We start from the raw sequence: 15,767 nt of genomic DNA on the forward strand, positions 1-15,767 counted from the left end.
TGCTCCATCCAAGGATAAACTCCTGCAAGTGAAACTACTGGTCAGGGGCATGTGCACAACCACTCTGGACAGTGTCCAGTGATGTTCATTCCCTACCTGTGATTATTGTTAAGATGGACTGGGTTTAGCACTCCTATACATCCTGTTAATTGCCTCTTCCTAATATTGGCATTTTTTTCTCTTGGGGTGTTTATCTTGTAAGAACTCTGTAGTTTTGGGGTACTGACTGTCTGGTGTGTTTCAAATAGATATTTCTTTCCAGTCATCTCAAGTTTATTTGTGGTATATTCCATTTTGTGGAAGATTTTGCATTTTTATGTGGCTTTGATATCATGTTTTGTAAAGAATTCTGCACCCCAATGTGATGAAAATATTCACCCATATTTGCTTCTATTACTTCCTTGGTTTTATTTGCTTAAAATCTTTGACCCATCTGGAATTTACTTTAAAGAGTAAGATGAAGGGCAGCCTGGGTTGCTCAGCAGTTTAGTGTTGCCTTCAGCCCAGGGCATGATCCTGGAAACCTGGGATTAAGTCCCACGTCAGACTCCCTGCATGGAGCCTGCTTCTCCCTCTGCCTGTGTCTCTGCTTGTGTCTCTGCCTCTCTCTCTCTGTCTCTCATGAATAAATAAATAAGAAATGTTAAAAAAGGGATCCCTGGGTGGCGCAGCGGTTTGGCGCCTGCCTTTGGCCCAGGGCGGAATCCTGGAGACCCGAGATCGAATCCCACGTCGGGCTCCCGGTGCATGGAGCCTGCTTCTCCCTCTGCCTGTGTCTCTGCCTCTCTCTCTCTCTGTATGACTATCGTAAATAAAAAAAAAAAAAAAAAGAAAGAAAGAAAATGTTAAAAAAAAAAGTAAGATCAGGGCTTTTTTTTTTTTTTAGTCTTTTTTTTTGTAAATTTATTTTTTATTGGTGTTCAATTTGCCAGCATATAGAATAACGCCCAGTGCTCATCCCATCAAGTGTCCCCCTCAGTGCCCGTCACCCAGTCACCCCCACCCCCCGCCCACCTCTCCTTCCCCCACCCCCTAGTTCGTTTCTCAGAGTTAGGAGTCTCTCATGTTCAAGATGAGGGCTTTTTTAAAAAAAGATTTTATTTATTCATTTGAGACAGAGAGACAGAGAACATGAGCAAGAAGGAAAGGCAGAGGGAGAAGTAGACCCCCTGCTGAACAGAGAACCCAATGACGTGGGGCCTGATCCCAGCACCTGAGATCACGATTTGAGCTGAAGGCAGACAGTTAACCATCTGAACCACCCAGGCACCCAAAGAGACAGTTTTTTATGCTCATCCCCCATCACCATATAGACAGCTAGTTATATCAGCATTTTATACTGGTTAAAGTCTGTTTTCCACTAATATGAAATATCTACTCATTTATATTAAATTCTTATGTACATTTGATTCTATTTCAGGGTTCTAGTTCTGTTTGTTTATATTTTTTCCTATGCTGGTACTCACTTTATTTTTTTACTACCATACTTTAAAACCACTATAGGTTTGGGGTGCCTGGCTGGTTCCATTGGAGGAGTATGTGACTCTTGATCTCAGGGTCATGAGTTCAAGCCCCACTTGGGGTGTAGAGATTACTTAAATTAACTTTTAAAAAATAAAATTACTATGGGTTTTATAATAATTTTTTAAAGTTTATCCAGAACTTTCCCCTTATTTTATGAACTCACAGCTTTTTCTAAAGGGATTTGGTAAGGAAGTGGGGAGAGGATAGTTAGACCTGAAAGACAAATGGAATAGCCTGATTTATTGCACCTTTATTTGAGAAAAGTCAAGCAAAGTATTGGTTTTAAAACTAGTTCTCAAATGGATATGACTGGAATCAACTTGGGATCCACTCCCACCAATGATAAATGATCTCTTGGGCTGAAAACTCCTCTTTCATCATTTGTGAGCTCTTTTGTCCGCTTTGACTTCTCCTTACTTACATTTCTACCTGTTGTTCTCTATCTCCCTGTAGATTGGAGCTAAACATGGTGTTATTTACTTGATCACAAAGTATGGCTATCTTCATCTGTATGACCTAGAGTCTGGCGTGTGCATTTACATGAACCGTATTAGTGCTGACACAATTTTTGTCACTGCTCCACATGAACCTACTTCTGGAATTATCGGTGTCAACAAAAAGGGACAGGTATGGAACTTTGAGGGTTCATCTCCCACATTTTCCATTCATTGGGTACTGGAGCTTAACTTTTCCTCCTTCCTCAGGAAGGTGGTCAAATATTATCAGCTCCTATTATTCAACTTACACCCATGTCTCCCTTCTCCTTCCTACCATCACTTCACCTCTCAGACAGCACTATTCTTTTTCATTTTTTCAAGGTTTTATTTATTTATTTGAGGTAGAACAAGAGACCAGGAGCAGGGGAGCAGAGGGAGAGGGAGAAGCAGGCTCCCCACCGAACAGGACCCTGGGATCATGACCTGAACCAAAGGCAGATGCTCAACAGACTGAGCTACCCAGGTGCCCCTGGACAGCACCATTAAACAGGATCAATTCTGAGAGGAGTAGCTCCCGTCCTGCACAAAGCTTCTACCAGTGGAGCAGTGGTTCTGATACGCACTACTAACATGTTCAGGCTAGGCACAGACTAATTGGGGAGGGTTGAAAGGCAGGTGCTATGCTACCTAAATTACCTTTCTCAACTAAAGTTAAAACAGTTAAAAGAATGAAATCTGTGCTTTAAAAAGAAGACTGAGAAGAAAAACTGTCAGTTCCACCCCCACAGCCAGTGATTTTGGCAGAGTTATCTTGAATGCGTCACTGGTCAGTATCCATGCAACCTGATATTTTTCTCATTTGACCATGCTGTAGCTCTGTCATGAAGTTCTGTTTTATTATCATTAGGTATTTGGTTCCTGTGCATCCTGTCACTGTTAGAGCCAATGTTCTAGGGATACTCAGCATGAGCTTTAGAACTTTGCTGATACTGCAGTGCCTACAGGCGAGATGTTGGCAGTAGGTATATATGGAGCACTTTCTATGGTAGGCCAGTCTCACCTGTTGGGTCTTTATAGGTGCTGTCCATTTGTGTTGAGGAAGATAACATTGTGAATTATGCAACCAATGTGCTTCAGAATCCAGACCTTGGTCTGCGTTTGGCCATTCGTAGCAACTTGGCTGGGGCAGAGGAATTATTTGTGAGAAAATTCAGTACCCTCTTTGCACAGGGGAGCTATGCTGAAGCTGCGAAAGTAGCAGCATCTGCACCAAAGGTAATGACCCTCGAGTGCTGTGTTCTAGTCTGAGAGTAAAATCAGTTATAAAAGCATTCCACTGCTGTTGTTGGATTGTCTTACTGTTTTGTTATTTGTTTTAGCTTTAAAATTTTGTGCCACTGGCATAACAATGAGACAAATCAATGAAAAGTACAATCCTACTACAATATTTTTTAAAATTCTCTTTCAGTTATTACCTATGTGCATAGATATTTCACACCCAGCTTCTTAACATAGGAAATACAGAGATATATTATACATCAAGTGGTTGTGCCCCAATTTTATTTAGTCACATTCTATTTATTTTCTCCACTCATCTGGAATGTTAATAGTACTGCTTGGGGCATTTTCTTTGATTTATTTCATTAAGATAAATTGTCCTAGGCCTAGATCTGCTTCTGAGCAGATAAAGAAAGGGTTTTGATTTGCTCCTCCTTGAAAGGATTTTTTCTGTCTTTCAAGTGATGCATATGAACAAACTATTTCTAGTCTTTACCCAGGACTTCGAGTATTTTGAATTAAAATGTAGTGGTAGTAGAACTTCACTACTGCAAAGCTGATTTAGAAGCCTAATTCTCACCCTTGCTAGAAGTCATCTGTGAGACCAAGACCCAATGTGTTTGTGGTTTTTTGCTGAAGATGGAAGCCATTGCCTTGGTAGAGGACTTTCTGTCTTTGACAATTAATTTAGTGAGGAATTTCCGTTGGCAGATTTTTTAAAAATATAAGCCAGTTAAGTAAAGAGACAGCCTGTGATTAATGACATAACAACCTATATTTCCATTTGTCATCAGGGAGTCCTGCGTACCAGTGACACAGTTCGGAAGTTCCAGAGTATTCCTGCCCAGCCAGGGCAGGCCTCTCCTTTGCTCCAGTACTTTGGAATCCTGCTTGACCAGGGTCAGCTCAATAAACTTGAATCCTTAGAACTTTGCCGTCCAGTGCTTCAGCAGGGACGAAAGCAACTCTTAGAAAAGTGGCTGAAAGAAGATAAGGTACAAACACTTACGAAATCACAACCCTCAGCACAGTTTGAAAACAAGGTCACAGGCTCCTCTGGTCCTAATCCTGTCTCTTTGGCACATCACAGCTGGAGTGTTCAGAAGAACTTGGAGATTTGGTCAAAACTGCTGACCCTACACTCGCTCTGAGTGTATATCTTCGGGCAAATGTGCCAAGCAAAGTTATCCAATGTTTTGCAGAAACTGGCCAATTCCAGAAAATTGTCCTCTATGCCAAAAAGGTAATATATGCCTAACCGTTAGCATTTCATAGATAATTAATTTGTGGTGAGTGGTTGCTGATTCTGAAATTTATAAAATACCCTTCCTCCTACGGACATGCTCTAGTGTGAGTTGTTGATGTTGCTGTTAGTATCTGTCATTCAGTGATAATGATCCTATTTTATTCTCTTCAGTTTTTTATTTTCCTGTCTTATGTTTACAGTCCTTCCAATTTCCTTCCAGTTGGGGATTTTCCTGTAATTTTATCTTGTTCTTTTTCTTCTTTCTCCCTCACCCTCCTCAGCATCATCTGTGTGTTAAACCTGTGTTTCCACAGGCTTCCACAGCAGCTTGTGCCCAAAGTTCACCGGCTTGTGTGCTGGGTATGGGTCAGAACTGGCACACTGGTTGGAGTGATGTTTTTGTGGTCCAGGCTATTTGTGTAGTTGATTGCACCTCTGCAATACATGGCATCATCACACTGAAGTGGTTGTTGTGTTTGGCAGAGGCCGAGCATGTACACATGCTAATATTGTTCCTCATTTCTTTGTAAACATGAGTTCAAAACAAAAAATGGGAGTTGTTTATTGTTTTTATTTTTGTTTAGCCACTCACAGTGTTTTGTTTATTTTTCTGATGGGTGTTCCCTTGCTTCTAGGTTGGCTATGTCCCAGACTGGATCTTTTTGCTAAGGAGTGTAATGAGGATCAGTCCAGACCAGGCCCTGCAGTTTACTCAGATGCTAGTGCGAGAGGAAGAGCCATTGGCCAATATTGACCAGGTGAGCATCGGCTGATTGTTTGGGACAGCTTTTTGTGGCTTGTATAGCTGTCAAGAAGATTCCCTTTTGTTTTTTTTACTCTTACCAGTGTCTCAATTTTCTTTGCCTGCTGTTAATCTTCCAGTTTTAAAAGATATGATGTACCAGAGGAGATTGTCTTCTAGTCTTTTATTGTTTGAATACATATCATTTACCGTTTTTTTGAAGTATTTTAGAGGATTCATGTGTCAGGTTGTGAGGATCTTGTTTCTTTGCGGTGGTTTGTGGTGGAGAGTGAGGATGTCATTTGGGAATGGTGGCCCCACTCCACCCCCAGCCCCACATCATTATACTCTGCTGACTAAAGCCACCCAATTCTTCCTGCATACCTGGTTATGGTGAGTGCTTTTGAGTCTGCAGACTTTCATCTTGTGGGTGTCTGGCTAACCTGGAGGTAGGTGAACAGGAGACTGTTATTTTAGCATAACATAGTTAGTGTAAAGAGCTCTGGATAATGCAGAGATGTGTAATGAAGCTTGAAGCAAAGCAAAATCAATATCCTGTATAGATTCAATTATAAGTACAGTCACACTAGGTTATATACATCTTGGAATTTGCAGATTTTGGAGATTAAGGGGTTTGAGGCAAATTTACATAGATCTCAAGAGGAAAAAAAAACCTCCAGATTATATCTGGATTATATTTCATATTCCTGAAGTATTTTTATTTATGTATTTTTTAAAAGATGTTATTTATTTATTTATGAGAGACCCAGACAGAGAGGCAGAGACATAGGCAGAGGGAGAAGCAGGATCCTTGCAGGGAGCCCAATGTGGGACTCGATGCTGGGACCCTGGGATCACGACCTGAGCCAAAGACAGATGCTCAACCACTGAGCCACCCAGGCACCCCTGAAGTATTTTTATTATAAACTTTCTCTTGTATTTTAAACTTGGAAACAGTTACACAATTCATAAATTCATTACCTATATTTCACTTCTTAGTAAGGCTTATTCTTTAATATCTATTTTAACTCTAATGATTGGTGTCTAAGTCAATGTTTGCATTTTCTTAACTGTGCCTGAATAATAAGAGTATAAGGGCTAGAAACCAGGTTTTGACTGCCTCTAGGATTTGATTAAGTAATAGATTGTTAAGATTGCTTGGATCAGGGATCCCTGGGTGGCGCAGCGGTTTAGCGCCTGCCTTTGCCCCGGGGCACGATCCTGGAGATCCGGGATCGAATCCCACGTCGGGCTCCCGGTGCATGGAGCCTGCTTCTCCCTCTGCCTGTGTCTCTGCTTCTCTCTCTCACTGTGTGCCTATCATAAATAAATTAAAAAATTAAAAAAAAAAAAAGATTGCTTGGATCACTTTGGAGGAATTTGGGGATTCATACCGATACAACTACTTCCTTTGATTGACTTGAATAAAATGCCCTGTTGGTGAGTATGACATGGGTGATAAATTTCACAAAATTACCTAATAGAAAATGGCCATGAATTACATTACTTCTGATGATAAGAGAAAATGCAGGAGCACCTACTTGCCTTATTCAGAAGAGCATGTGACTGTTGATCGCAGGGTTGTGAGCTTGAGCCCCATGTTGAGTGTAGAGATTACTAAAATAAATTAAAAGTTTTTAAATGCAAAGGAAGGAGCTAATTATTGAATTTTTAAATGAGATTCATTTTTAGGAACTATTTGAATAGGAAAATAAAACCATTTCCTTTGGGTAAAAATGTGGCTTGCTATCTGTTTCAGATTGTAGATGTTTTCATGGAAAACAGTTTAATTCAGCAGTGTACTTCCTTCTTATTGGATGCTTTGAAAAATAATCGCCCAGCTGAGGGGCACCTCCAGACTCGCCTGTTGGAGATGAACCTGATTCATGCACCCCAGGCAAGTGCCATTTCTAGGCTGAAACCAAGGGACAAAGGACCTGTTTCTGTGTAGGACTCGCACACCTAAACACAGAGGCTTTGGGCTGGGATGTGCTCGTGCTTCAGTGGACATTCTCTAGGACTTTCTTATAAGAGATTTCCAGAATCCATGGTGCAAAACTTTCAAAGAAATAATTACAACTGGGGCATATTTTCTTTTGCTTCCTTTTTTCTTTTCTTTCTCTTCTTTTCTTCACTGTGGTAAAGTATACATAAAAAATTTACTGTTTTAATCATTTTTAAAAGATATTATTTATTCATGAGAAACACAGAGAGAGAGGCAGAGACATAGGCAGAGGGAGAAGCAGATTCTCTGTGGGAAGCCCGATGCAGGACTTGATCCCAGGACTGTGGGATCATGCCCTGAGCCGAAGGCAGACACTCAACCACTGAGTCACCCAGACACCCCAGTTTTAAACATGTTTAAGCACACAATTCAGTGGCATTAACTAAATTCACAATATTGTGCAACTGTTACCACTATGTATTTCCAGAACTTTTTATCATCACAAACAGAAAATCTATACCCATTAAGTGGTAACTCCCCATTCCCTTCCCCAGTCCTTGGTAACCCCGTATTCTATGTACCTTTTCTATGAATTTGCCTATTCTAGATACTTCATATAAGTAGAATCATATATTTGTTCTTTTGTTTGGCTTATTTCATTTAGCATATTATTTTCAGGATTCATCCATGTCATACCATGGATTAGAATTTCATTCCAGGGCAGCAGCCCGGGTGGCTCCATGGTTTAGGGCCACCTTCGGCCCGAGGCATGATCCTGGAGACTGGGGATCAAGTCCTCCACGTTCTCCTGTGTGGAACCTGCTTCTCCTTCTGCCTGTGTCTCTGCCTCTCTCTTTTCTCTCTCTCTCTCTCTCTCTCTCTCTCTCTCATGAATAAATAAAATCTTAAAAAAAAGAATTTCATTCCTTATTATGTCTGAATAAGATTCCTTTGTATGTGTATATCACATTTTGTTTATCCATTTATTTGTTGATAAACATTGGGTTGCTTTCACCTTGTGCTGTTGCAAATAGTGCTGCTGTGAATATTGGTATGCAGGTATCAATCAGTTTGAGTGAGTTCCTGTTTTCAGCTTTTGGGGTGTACACCCAGAAGTGGAATTGCTGGATCATATGGTAATACTGAATGTAACTTGTTGAGGTACCACCATACTGTATTCCAAGCAGTTATATCATATTCTTACCATAATATATGAGGGTTCCAATTTCTTCATATGCTTGTCAACACTTGCTATTTTCCGTATGTGTTTAAAAAAAAAAATAGCTCTCCTAAATGGGTGTAAAGTGGTAGCTCATTGTGGCAGGGCATTTCTTGAACTGAAAGTTGAGGGGTGACGTTAAATTACATTTATGTGCCTTTTTGGGTTAATTTTGGATATATATGCAGGAAAGGAGTTTGGAGAAATTTATATCAAGCTCTTAACCACAGTCGTCTGAGTGGACAAGATCATAGTTCACTTTATTCTTTACTTGTTTGTGTTCCAGTTTCTTTTTCTTTATAATCATGTACTGTTTTTGTGATTAGGAAACAGTATGTTCATTGTATTGTTCTGTGATCTCAGGTATCCAGTCCACAAGTCAGCTGCTGTTGTGTGGTTCATACCCTACCTTTACGAAGCAAAAATGCTATTAATTTGTTGTTTGGTGTTCTGTTGAAATCTTATAAATGAGATTTTTTTTGAGATTTTATTTTTTCATGAGAGACACAGAGACAGACAGAGAGAGAGGCAGAGACACAGGCAGAGGGAGAAGCAGGCTCCATGCAGGGAGCCTGATGTGGGACTCTATCCCGGGACTCAGGATCACACCCTAGGCCAAAGGCAGGCGCTAAACTGCTGAGCCACCCAAGCTGTCCTAGTAAATGAGTTTTGAAACAGCAACTAAGTACCACTTAGGAACTGAGCAGATAGACCCTAAGAAGAGCCCAAACCTGAAAGAGGGTCAGCCTGGATGGGTGCACAGCTGGGCACAACACCAGAAATATTGGAGCAGTCTTCTCTGGATGTCAGAGGCTGGATGATATTTTCTTTCTTGGCTCATCTGTGTTTTCTGAGTTCTTTAAATGACGCTATTGCTATAATGAGAAAACTTTTTTTTTTTTTAAAGAGGATAGTAAAGACAGATCTGGAGAAAACAAACAGTGGGGACATCGATAAGTTCCAGATATTACAAAACTCTCCTCTTAGCCCTTGGTCTGGATTGTTTCCTCTATAGGGAACCCAGAGTATACATTTCCCTGGAGCAGCATGTTGTTAGACTAGGTCTGTGGACACTGCATACTTGGTTGGTGCTCCATATTCTGGAAGGATTGGGAGTGTTCTGGGTGACACCCAGGAGCACATCTCATCAAGACTTGATACTAGTTAGATACTGAGGGTCAGATCACTTAACAAGATAACAGGTTGCTTGTTGACCTACTCATTCTTAGGCCAGAGATTGCTTGTTTAAAGATGATAGATATTAAATCTTACCAGAATTCTTTCTAGGAGTGTTAGTTATTTTCTCACATACCCGACTCCACAAAACATACCCCTAATTCTGCCTTTTACCAAATTGAGATGCTTAGTGAATGCCAAAAGGATTTGTTACTGCCAGGTCTAATCTTAACTGTTGCTAGTCCAAGGATTGAGCTCATTAAGGGAGACCCTTGTAGACTCACACCCTGACATTGACCTTCACTTGCCATAGAAAACTGTACAGATATGATGGCTAAAAAGCCAGAGTAATAGTCTGGACTGATCCAAGTAACACGCTTTAGGGCAGAACCTCAGCCTTTTATACATACCTCACTTTGTACCCCAGAGCCTTGTTTGAAGAGCCTTACGTGGCTTGGATGGTTGGCTAGGGTTCTGCTCAGAAGTGGGGAAGGACCTAGACCTGGTGAAGCCCCTCTCTCCTGTGAGCACTTTCTGGAGCTGTGCCCTGAGTGATAAGGTTTGAGCAGCTGCTCTTAAAATTGCCACCATTTAGACTTTCTTCCTGACCTCACTATTTCACAGGTTGCAGATGCCATTCTTGGAAATCAGATGTTTACTCATTATGATCGAGCCCACATTGCCCAGCTCTGTGAAAAGGCAGGCCTCCTGCAGCGTGCATTGGAGCACTACACTGACCTCTACGACATCAAGAGGGCTGTGGTCCACACTCACCTCCTCAATCCTGAGGTATCATGCACCCTTGGGGCACTCCTGTTGTGGATGACACCCACCTATCACTAGGATCACATGCTCCCAAAATTTCCTATGTACGTGGTTATAGGACTGTGGCATGTATCTTCCCTGTGCATGAACCTCGTCACTGCTATATACAGTTCTCATTTAGCCCCCACACAAGCTCCACTTGCTCACCCACACAGCTGGGCTTGCATCACCTCTTTCTTTCCATTGTCTACCTTTGACTTAACCCGAAAGAACCTATTAATACTGACAGCTCTATCAGGGTTGTCTAAAACCATTAGCAGAAGCTAATTGGTACTGCATTCCATTTACAGAATAGATTTTTCTTTCAACTGTGGGGTGTTGCAGGGTCTGGGACAGCCTAATGAATAGTTGAAGTTTAGTATCTTATCCTAAGTTCACTCCTTGCTTGTACTTTTTACCACAAGGGATAGTTGCTTTTCAGTCCTCTTAAGTGAAGATTCTTTATATTTTTGACACTCAGTGGGAAGAATTGACCCAGTTATTTTGCCAGTGTCGGCAACATCTACAATGGTACTTAGCTGTGGACAAACTCTTCCTTGCTTCACAGTGGCTCATCAGCTTCTTTGGCTCCTTGTCGGTTGAGGATTCTTTGGCGTGTCTGCATGCTCTGCTGTCTGCCAGTATCAGACAGAACCTTCAGCTGTGTGTGCAGGTAGCCTCCAAGTACCACGAGCAACTGGGCACACAGTCCCTGGTGGAGCTCTTTGAATCCTTCAAGAGTTACGAAGGTAAACTTCACAGCCTCTAGCCAACTGCACCTCTTGCTCAGGTGCCTGTAGTAATCTCACAGTCTTCCTACAGGCCAGGCCGATGTGTCAGTCGTTGGCAGAAGATTTCTGCTGTCTGGTGCGTGTTACCCAGCTTAGGTAGTTTTTTGGCATTTGCAAAGGAAGAAATTAGTTGGTTGGTGTTGGGTGGGGACATTTAGAATCCCCCTCGTGTCCCTGGAGCCTCTGTGGAATTGAGTATCTTTGTGTCACACAGTCTGCTGAATGTTCACCAGAAAGCCTGAGCCACTTGCACTAGTGCATGGCCCTAAGAGGGCAGTGCCTTTGGCGTCCCCCAAGTAAGAGCCCCATGGAGGCTCAGTGGCGTGTGGTTGTTGGGCTGGCAGGCCTGACTGTGGTTAGCCACCTCTGTCCTCCTATGGGTATCACACCAAGAATATGCTAGTGAAGGTGATGGCTTTCCTAGGTGAGAGTCTGCTGGAGACAGGCTGGGGCAGGGATAGAAACTGAGCATTTGTCCAGTGAGGTGTTAAGCCACTTCCCTGGGCCTAGTGAGGCTGGAATGTTGGAGGAGTAAAGGCAAGACCTGCCTATAGGGAGCTGCCCCTCTCATCAGAAGACGCCATTGCAGGAAAGGCTGTAGCAGCTATTAGATTGCACTGGGAGAGGAGATGGCAGTAGAGTAGGGTCAGTGGGAGCTGTCTGTTTTCAGAGTTCTGGTTCCTTCCCCCAGGTTAGACCAAAGACCTCCTCAGAGAAAGTGGTTTTCTCTGTGGTATCCTGTCCTGTTCTTATCACCAGCATTCCCTGGCTGGCTTCTGTGAGAGTCAGGAGATGTTCAGCCTCTGATGAATAACGGTGCTTTGTGACTCACCTTGCAGCCCAGTCCACAGTGGCTCCATGTGTGCCAGCAGCTCAGTGTCAGGGAGGCTGCCACTGAAAGCCTCTGCTTTCCTCTCTCCCTGGTTTGTCTTTTTTAGGGAAGCAGTCACACAGCTCTCTTAGGTTACCTGAATTTGAATTATTCTTGAAGATGACCATCCAGGGTGTGCCTGGGCCCCCCAGAAGGATCACACACACACACACACACACACACACACACACACACAGTATTTTACATCAGAACATCTCAGGTGTACCTCCCAAATTTGATGGAAATCAGAACTAGCTATTTGAGGGGAGATGCCACAGCAGAAGAACTTCATGTAGATTTTCTAAGTGGTGAGTGGGCTATGTGAGCTGGGAGACTGGAGCATTGCTGTTGTGGGCTGGCCCTCAAGGGCAGGTGGACTGTGACTGTGGAAAAGGCAGGTCGATATTATGATGGCATAAGATGAAACAATCTCTCTTTGTAGGCCTCTTCTACTTCTTGGGCTCAATTGTGAACTTCAGCCAAGATCCAGATGTGCACTTGAAATACATTCAGGCTGCCTGTAAGACGGGGCAGATCAAGGAGGTGGAGAGGATATGCCGGGAGAGTAATTGCTACAACCCAGAGCGAGTGAAGAATTTCCTGAAGGTAAGTGTGTCCAGGCATTGCCTCTTTCCTTGAGCAAACCATCAGGCAGCTGCCCAAGAGGTGGAAAGCCGGCTTTGTCTCCATTAGTGTTCCCTAGGTCCTTAGTGCAGAGCTCTACTTTATGGCCTAAAGTTCTTGGAGGAAGCCACTGCTCATTTTACAACCTATGAGGCTATGCTGTTAATTATCCAGTGTATGAGTAGAGGTAGTTAGTTTATTGCTGCATTATGTTTCAACAATGTCCCAACTATGACCTTGTTAATTAGGTTGGGAAAGTCTATAGAAGCAAATAAGCGACTCAGTGCTAGTGGCATCAAAAGTGAGAAGTGTATTTTTTCCTCATGCACAGACTGGGGTAGATGTGGAGCTAAGTAGGGTGGCTTTCTTTTTCACCATCTTTCAAGGACCAGGCTGATGGCTGCTTTGCCATCTTCAGCATACCACCTTGAATGGTCAACAGGAAAAAGGAAAGAGAGTTCAGAGGAGTAAGCATGGGTGGTTTTTATGGGTGAGACTGCAGGTGGCATGTGGCACTTCGATTCCCATTCCATTAGAGAAAACTGGATCACATGGCCACACCCGGAACCTTGCAAAGGTGGGAAAGCACTGGGAGCCTTTCCCCTAAGATCAGGAACAAGACAGGGATGTCCACTCTCACCACAGCTATTCAACATAGTACTGGAAGTCCTAGCCTCAGCAATCAGACAACAAAAAGACATTAAAGGCATTCAAATTGGCAAAGAAGAAGTCAAACTCTCCCTCTTCGCCAGTGACATGATACTCTACATAGAAAACCCAAAAGCTTCCACCCCAAGATTGCTAGAACTCATACAGCCATTTGGCAGCGTGGCAGGATACAAAATCAATGCCCGGAAATCAATGGCATTTCTATACACTAACAATGAGACTGAAGAAAGAGAAATTAAGGAGTCAATCCCATTTACAATTGCACCCAAAAAGCATAGGATACCTAGGAATAAACCTAACCAAAGAGGTAAAGGATCTATACCCTAAAAACTATAGAACACTTCTGAAAGAAATTGAGGAAGACACAAAGAGATGGAAAAATATTCCATGCTCATGGATTGGCAGAATTAATATTGTGAAAATGTCAATGTTACCCAGGGCAATTTACACGTTTAATGCAATCCCTATCAAAATACCATGGACTTTCTTCAGAGAGTTAGAACAAATTATTTTAAGATTTGTGTGGAATCAGAAAAGACCCCGAATAGCCAGGGGAATTTTAAAAAAGAAAACCATATCTGGGGGCATCACAATGCCAGATTTCAGGTTGTACTACAAAGCTGTGGTCATCAAGACAGTGTGGTCCTGGCACAAAAACAGACACATAGATCAATGGAACAGAATAGAGAACCCAGAAGTGGACCCGGACTTTATGGTCAACTAATATTCGATAAAGGAGGAAAAACTATCCACTGGAAGAAAGACAGTCTGTTCAATAAATGGTGCTGGGAAAATTGGACATGCACATGCAGAAGAATGAAACTAGACCACTCTCTTGCACCGTACACAAAGATAAACTCAAAATGGATGAATGATCTAAATGGGAGACAAGATTCCATCAAAATCCTAGAGGAGAACACAGGCAACACCTTTTTGAACTCAGCCACAGTAACTTCTTGCAAGATACATCCACGAAGGCAAAAGAAACAAAAGCAAAAATGAACTATTGGGACTTCATCAAGATAAGAAGCTTTTGCACAGCAAGGGCACCTGAGAAGTGTCATGTAGGTATGGCCAAATGAGGGGAGGCGTTATTATGATGGACTGTGTGTGTTAGCAGGGGGTTGGGGGGAGCCCCCTGCACTGATGGCTGATGTTCCATGGAGTGTGGCTGTTTGCCCAGAAAGGCAGCCCTTCTTGGCAGGTGTTCTTGAAAGTAGCCCACACTGTCTGCTGCCAGGCTTGAGTCACATTTATACATAATGGGCTGCTTATCTTAACACAAATGGTATTTGCTTTTGGACCAGTTTGCAGTGTTATTGCCAAATTTAGCAGAGTTCTTTTCTTCTTTAATTAAATAGTATTATCTTTCTATTACTTGTTTCCCCAGGCAAACTCTATATCCCCAAAAGCAAATAACTTAAAACAATAGCATCTCTAGAACAAACTCTCATCCTGAGTCTTCTTGGAGTTGCTTTTCTATAGAAGCAGCGCCATCCCTATGCTTATTCCTGATTCCTGCAGTCTAGCTCTGTGGGGTCTTCACTGCCTGCTTTGTTCTGTGCTTTCCCAAAATACAGGAGGCCAAGCTCACAGACCAGCTTCCCCTCATCATTGTGTGTGATCGGTTTGACTTTGTCCATGACCTCGTCTTGTACTTATACCGCAACAACCTGCAGAAGTACATCGAGATCTACGTTCAGAAGGTACTACTGGGACCGTCGCTGCTGGCCCCCAAGTGACACCTGTCTGCCTTTGTGCCTTGGTTGGTGGTAATAACCTACACCTGAGAGACCGATTCTGCTCCCTGAATGTGTTTGAGACTGCTGGTATCTTAACCCAGGCTGCCATAGCACAATACCACAGGCTGGGTGGCTTAAGCAATAGACATTTATTACTAACAGTTCCAGAGCCCGGAAGTCCCAAGATCAAGGTGCTGACCCCACCACCTTGGGTTGGTTCTTTCTGAAGCCACTCCCCTTGGCTTATAGATGGTCACCTTCTTGCTGTGCCTTTATATGGCCTTTTCTTTGATTACGACCCTACACTTGTGACTTCATTGAACCATAATTATGTCCTTCAAGGCCCATCTTCAAATACAGTCACATTAGGGCTTAGAGTTTCAAATATGCATTCTGCCCACCACAGGAGCCCTTTAAGACAGCCACACTGTCCAGGCACTGGGGAACTTGTAGCAGTGACCTGTGCCTGCAGCACTGAAGTCACCACCTTGACCATTCTAGGTCAACCCTAGCCGGATACCTGCTGTGGTTGGAGGGCTGCTTGATGTGGATTGTTCTGAGGAAGTAATTAAAAACTTAATCATGGTGGTGAGAGGACAGTTCTCTACTGATGAGCTGGTGGCTGAAGTAGAAAAAAGAAACAGGTAAGGGATCCTAGCTCGGTATCTTCTCTTGCCCCTGGGTTCTATTTGCTGTTAA

At 42.7% G+C, this 15,767-nt stretch overlaps 1 protein-coding gene across 3 annotated transcripts in view; it reads left to right on the forward strand.

Annotated features, from left to right (window-relative positions):
- CLTCL1 (clathrin heavy chain like 1) overlaps positions 1-15,767 on the forward strand; it is an 86,605-nt gene that overhangs the window by 35,875 nt on the left and 34,963 nt on the right. For all 3 annotated transcript variants that reach the window (XR_008664121.1, XM_055322917.1, XM_055322918.1), the window contains exons 6-16: positions 1,978-2,151; positions 3,039-3,236; positions 4,034-4,234; positions 4,330-4,482; positions 5,121-5,243; positions 6,987-7,124; positions 10,192-10,356; positions 10,940-11,120; positions 12,476-12,639; positions 14,907-15,032; positions 15,570-15,712. Coding sequence is in view for 2 of the 3 variants with exons in the window: in XM_055322917.1 (XP_055178892.1) it covers positions 1,978-2,151; positions 3,039-3,236; positions 4,034-4,234; positions 4,330-4,482; positions 5,121-5,243; positions 6,987-7,124; positions 10,192-10,356; positions 10,940-11,120; positions 12,476-12,639; positions 14,907-15,032; positions 15,570-15,712 (1,766 nt within the window). In the remaining variant the exon portion in view is untranslated. The remainder of the gene's footprint in view (positions 1-1,977; positions 2,152-3,038; positions 3,237-4,033; positions 4,235-4,329; positions 4,483-5,120; positions 5,244-6,986; positions 7,125-10,191; positions 10,357-10,939; positions 11,121-12,475; positions 12,640-14,906; positions 15,033-15,569; positions 15,713-15,767) is intronic.

Source organism: Nyctereutes procyonoides, unplaced genomic scaffold (genome assembly GCF_905146905.1).
Source record: "Nyctereutes procyonoides isolate TBG_1078 unplaced genomic scaffold, NYPRO_anot_genome, whole genome shotgun sequence".
Lineage (NCBI taxonomy): Eukaryota > Metazoa > Chordata > Mammalia > Carnivora > Canidae > Nyctereutes > Nyctereutes procyonoides.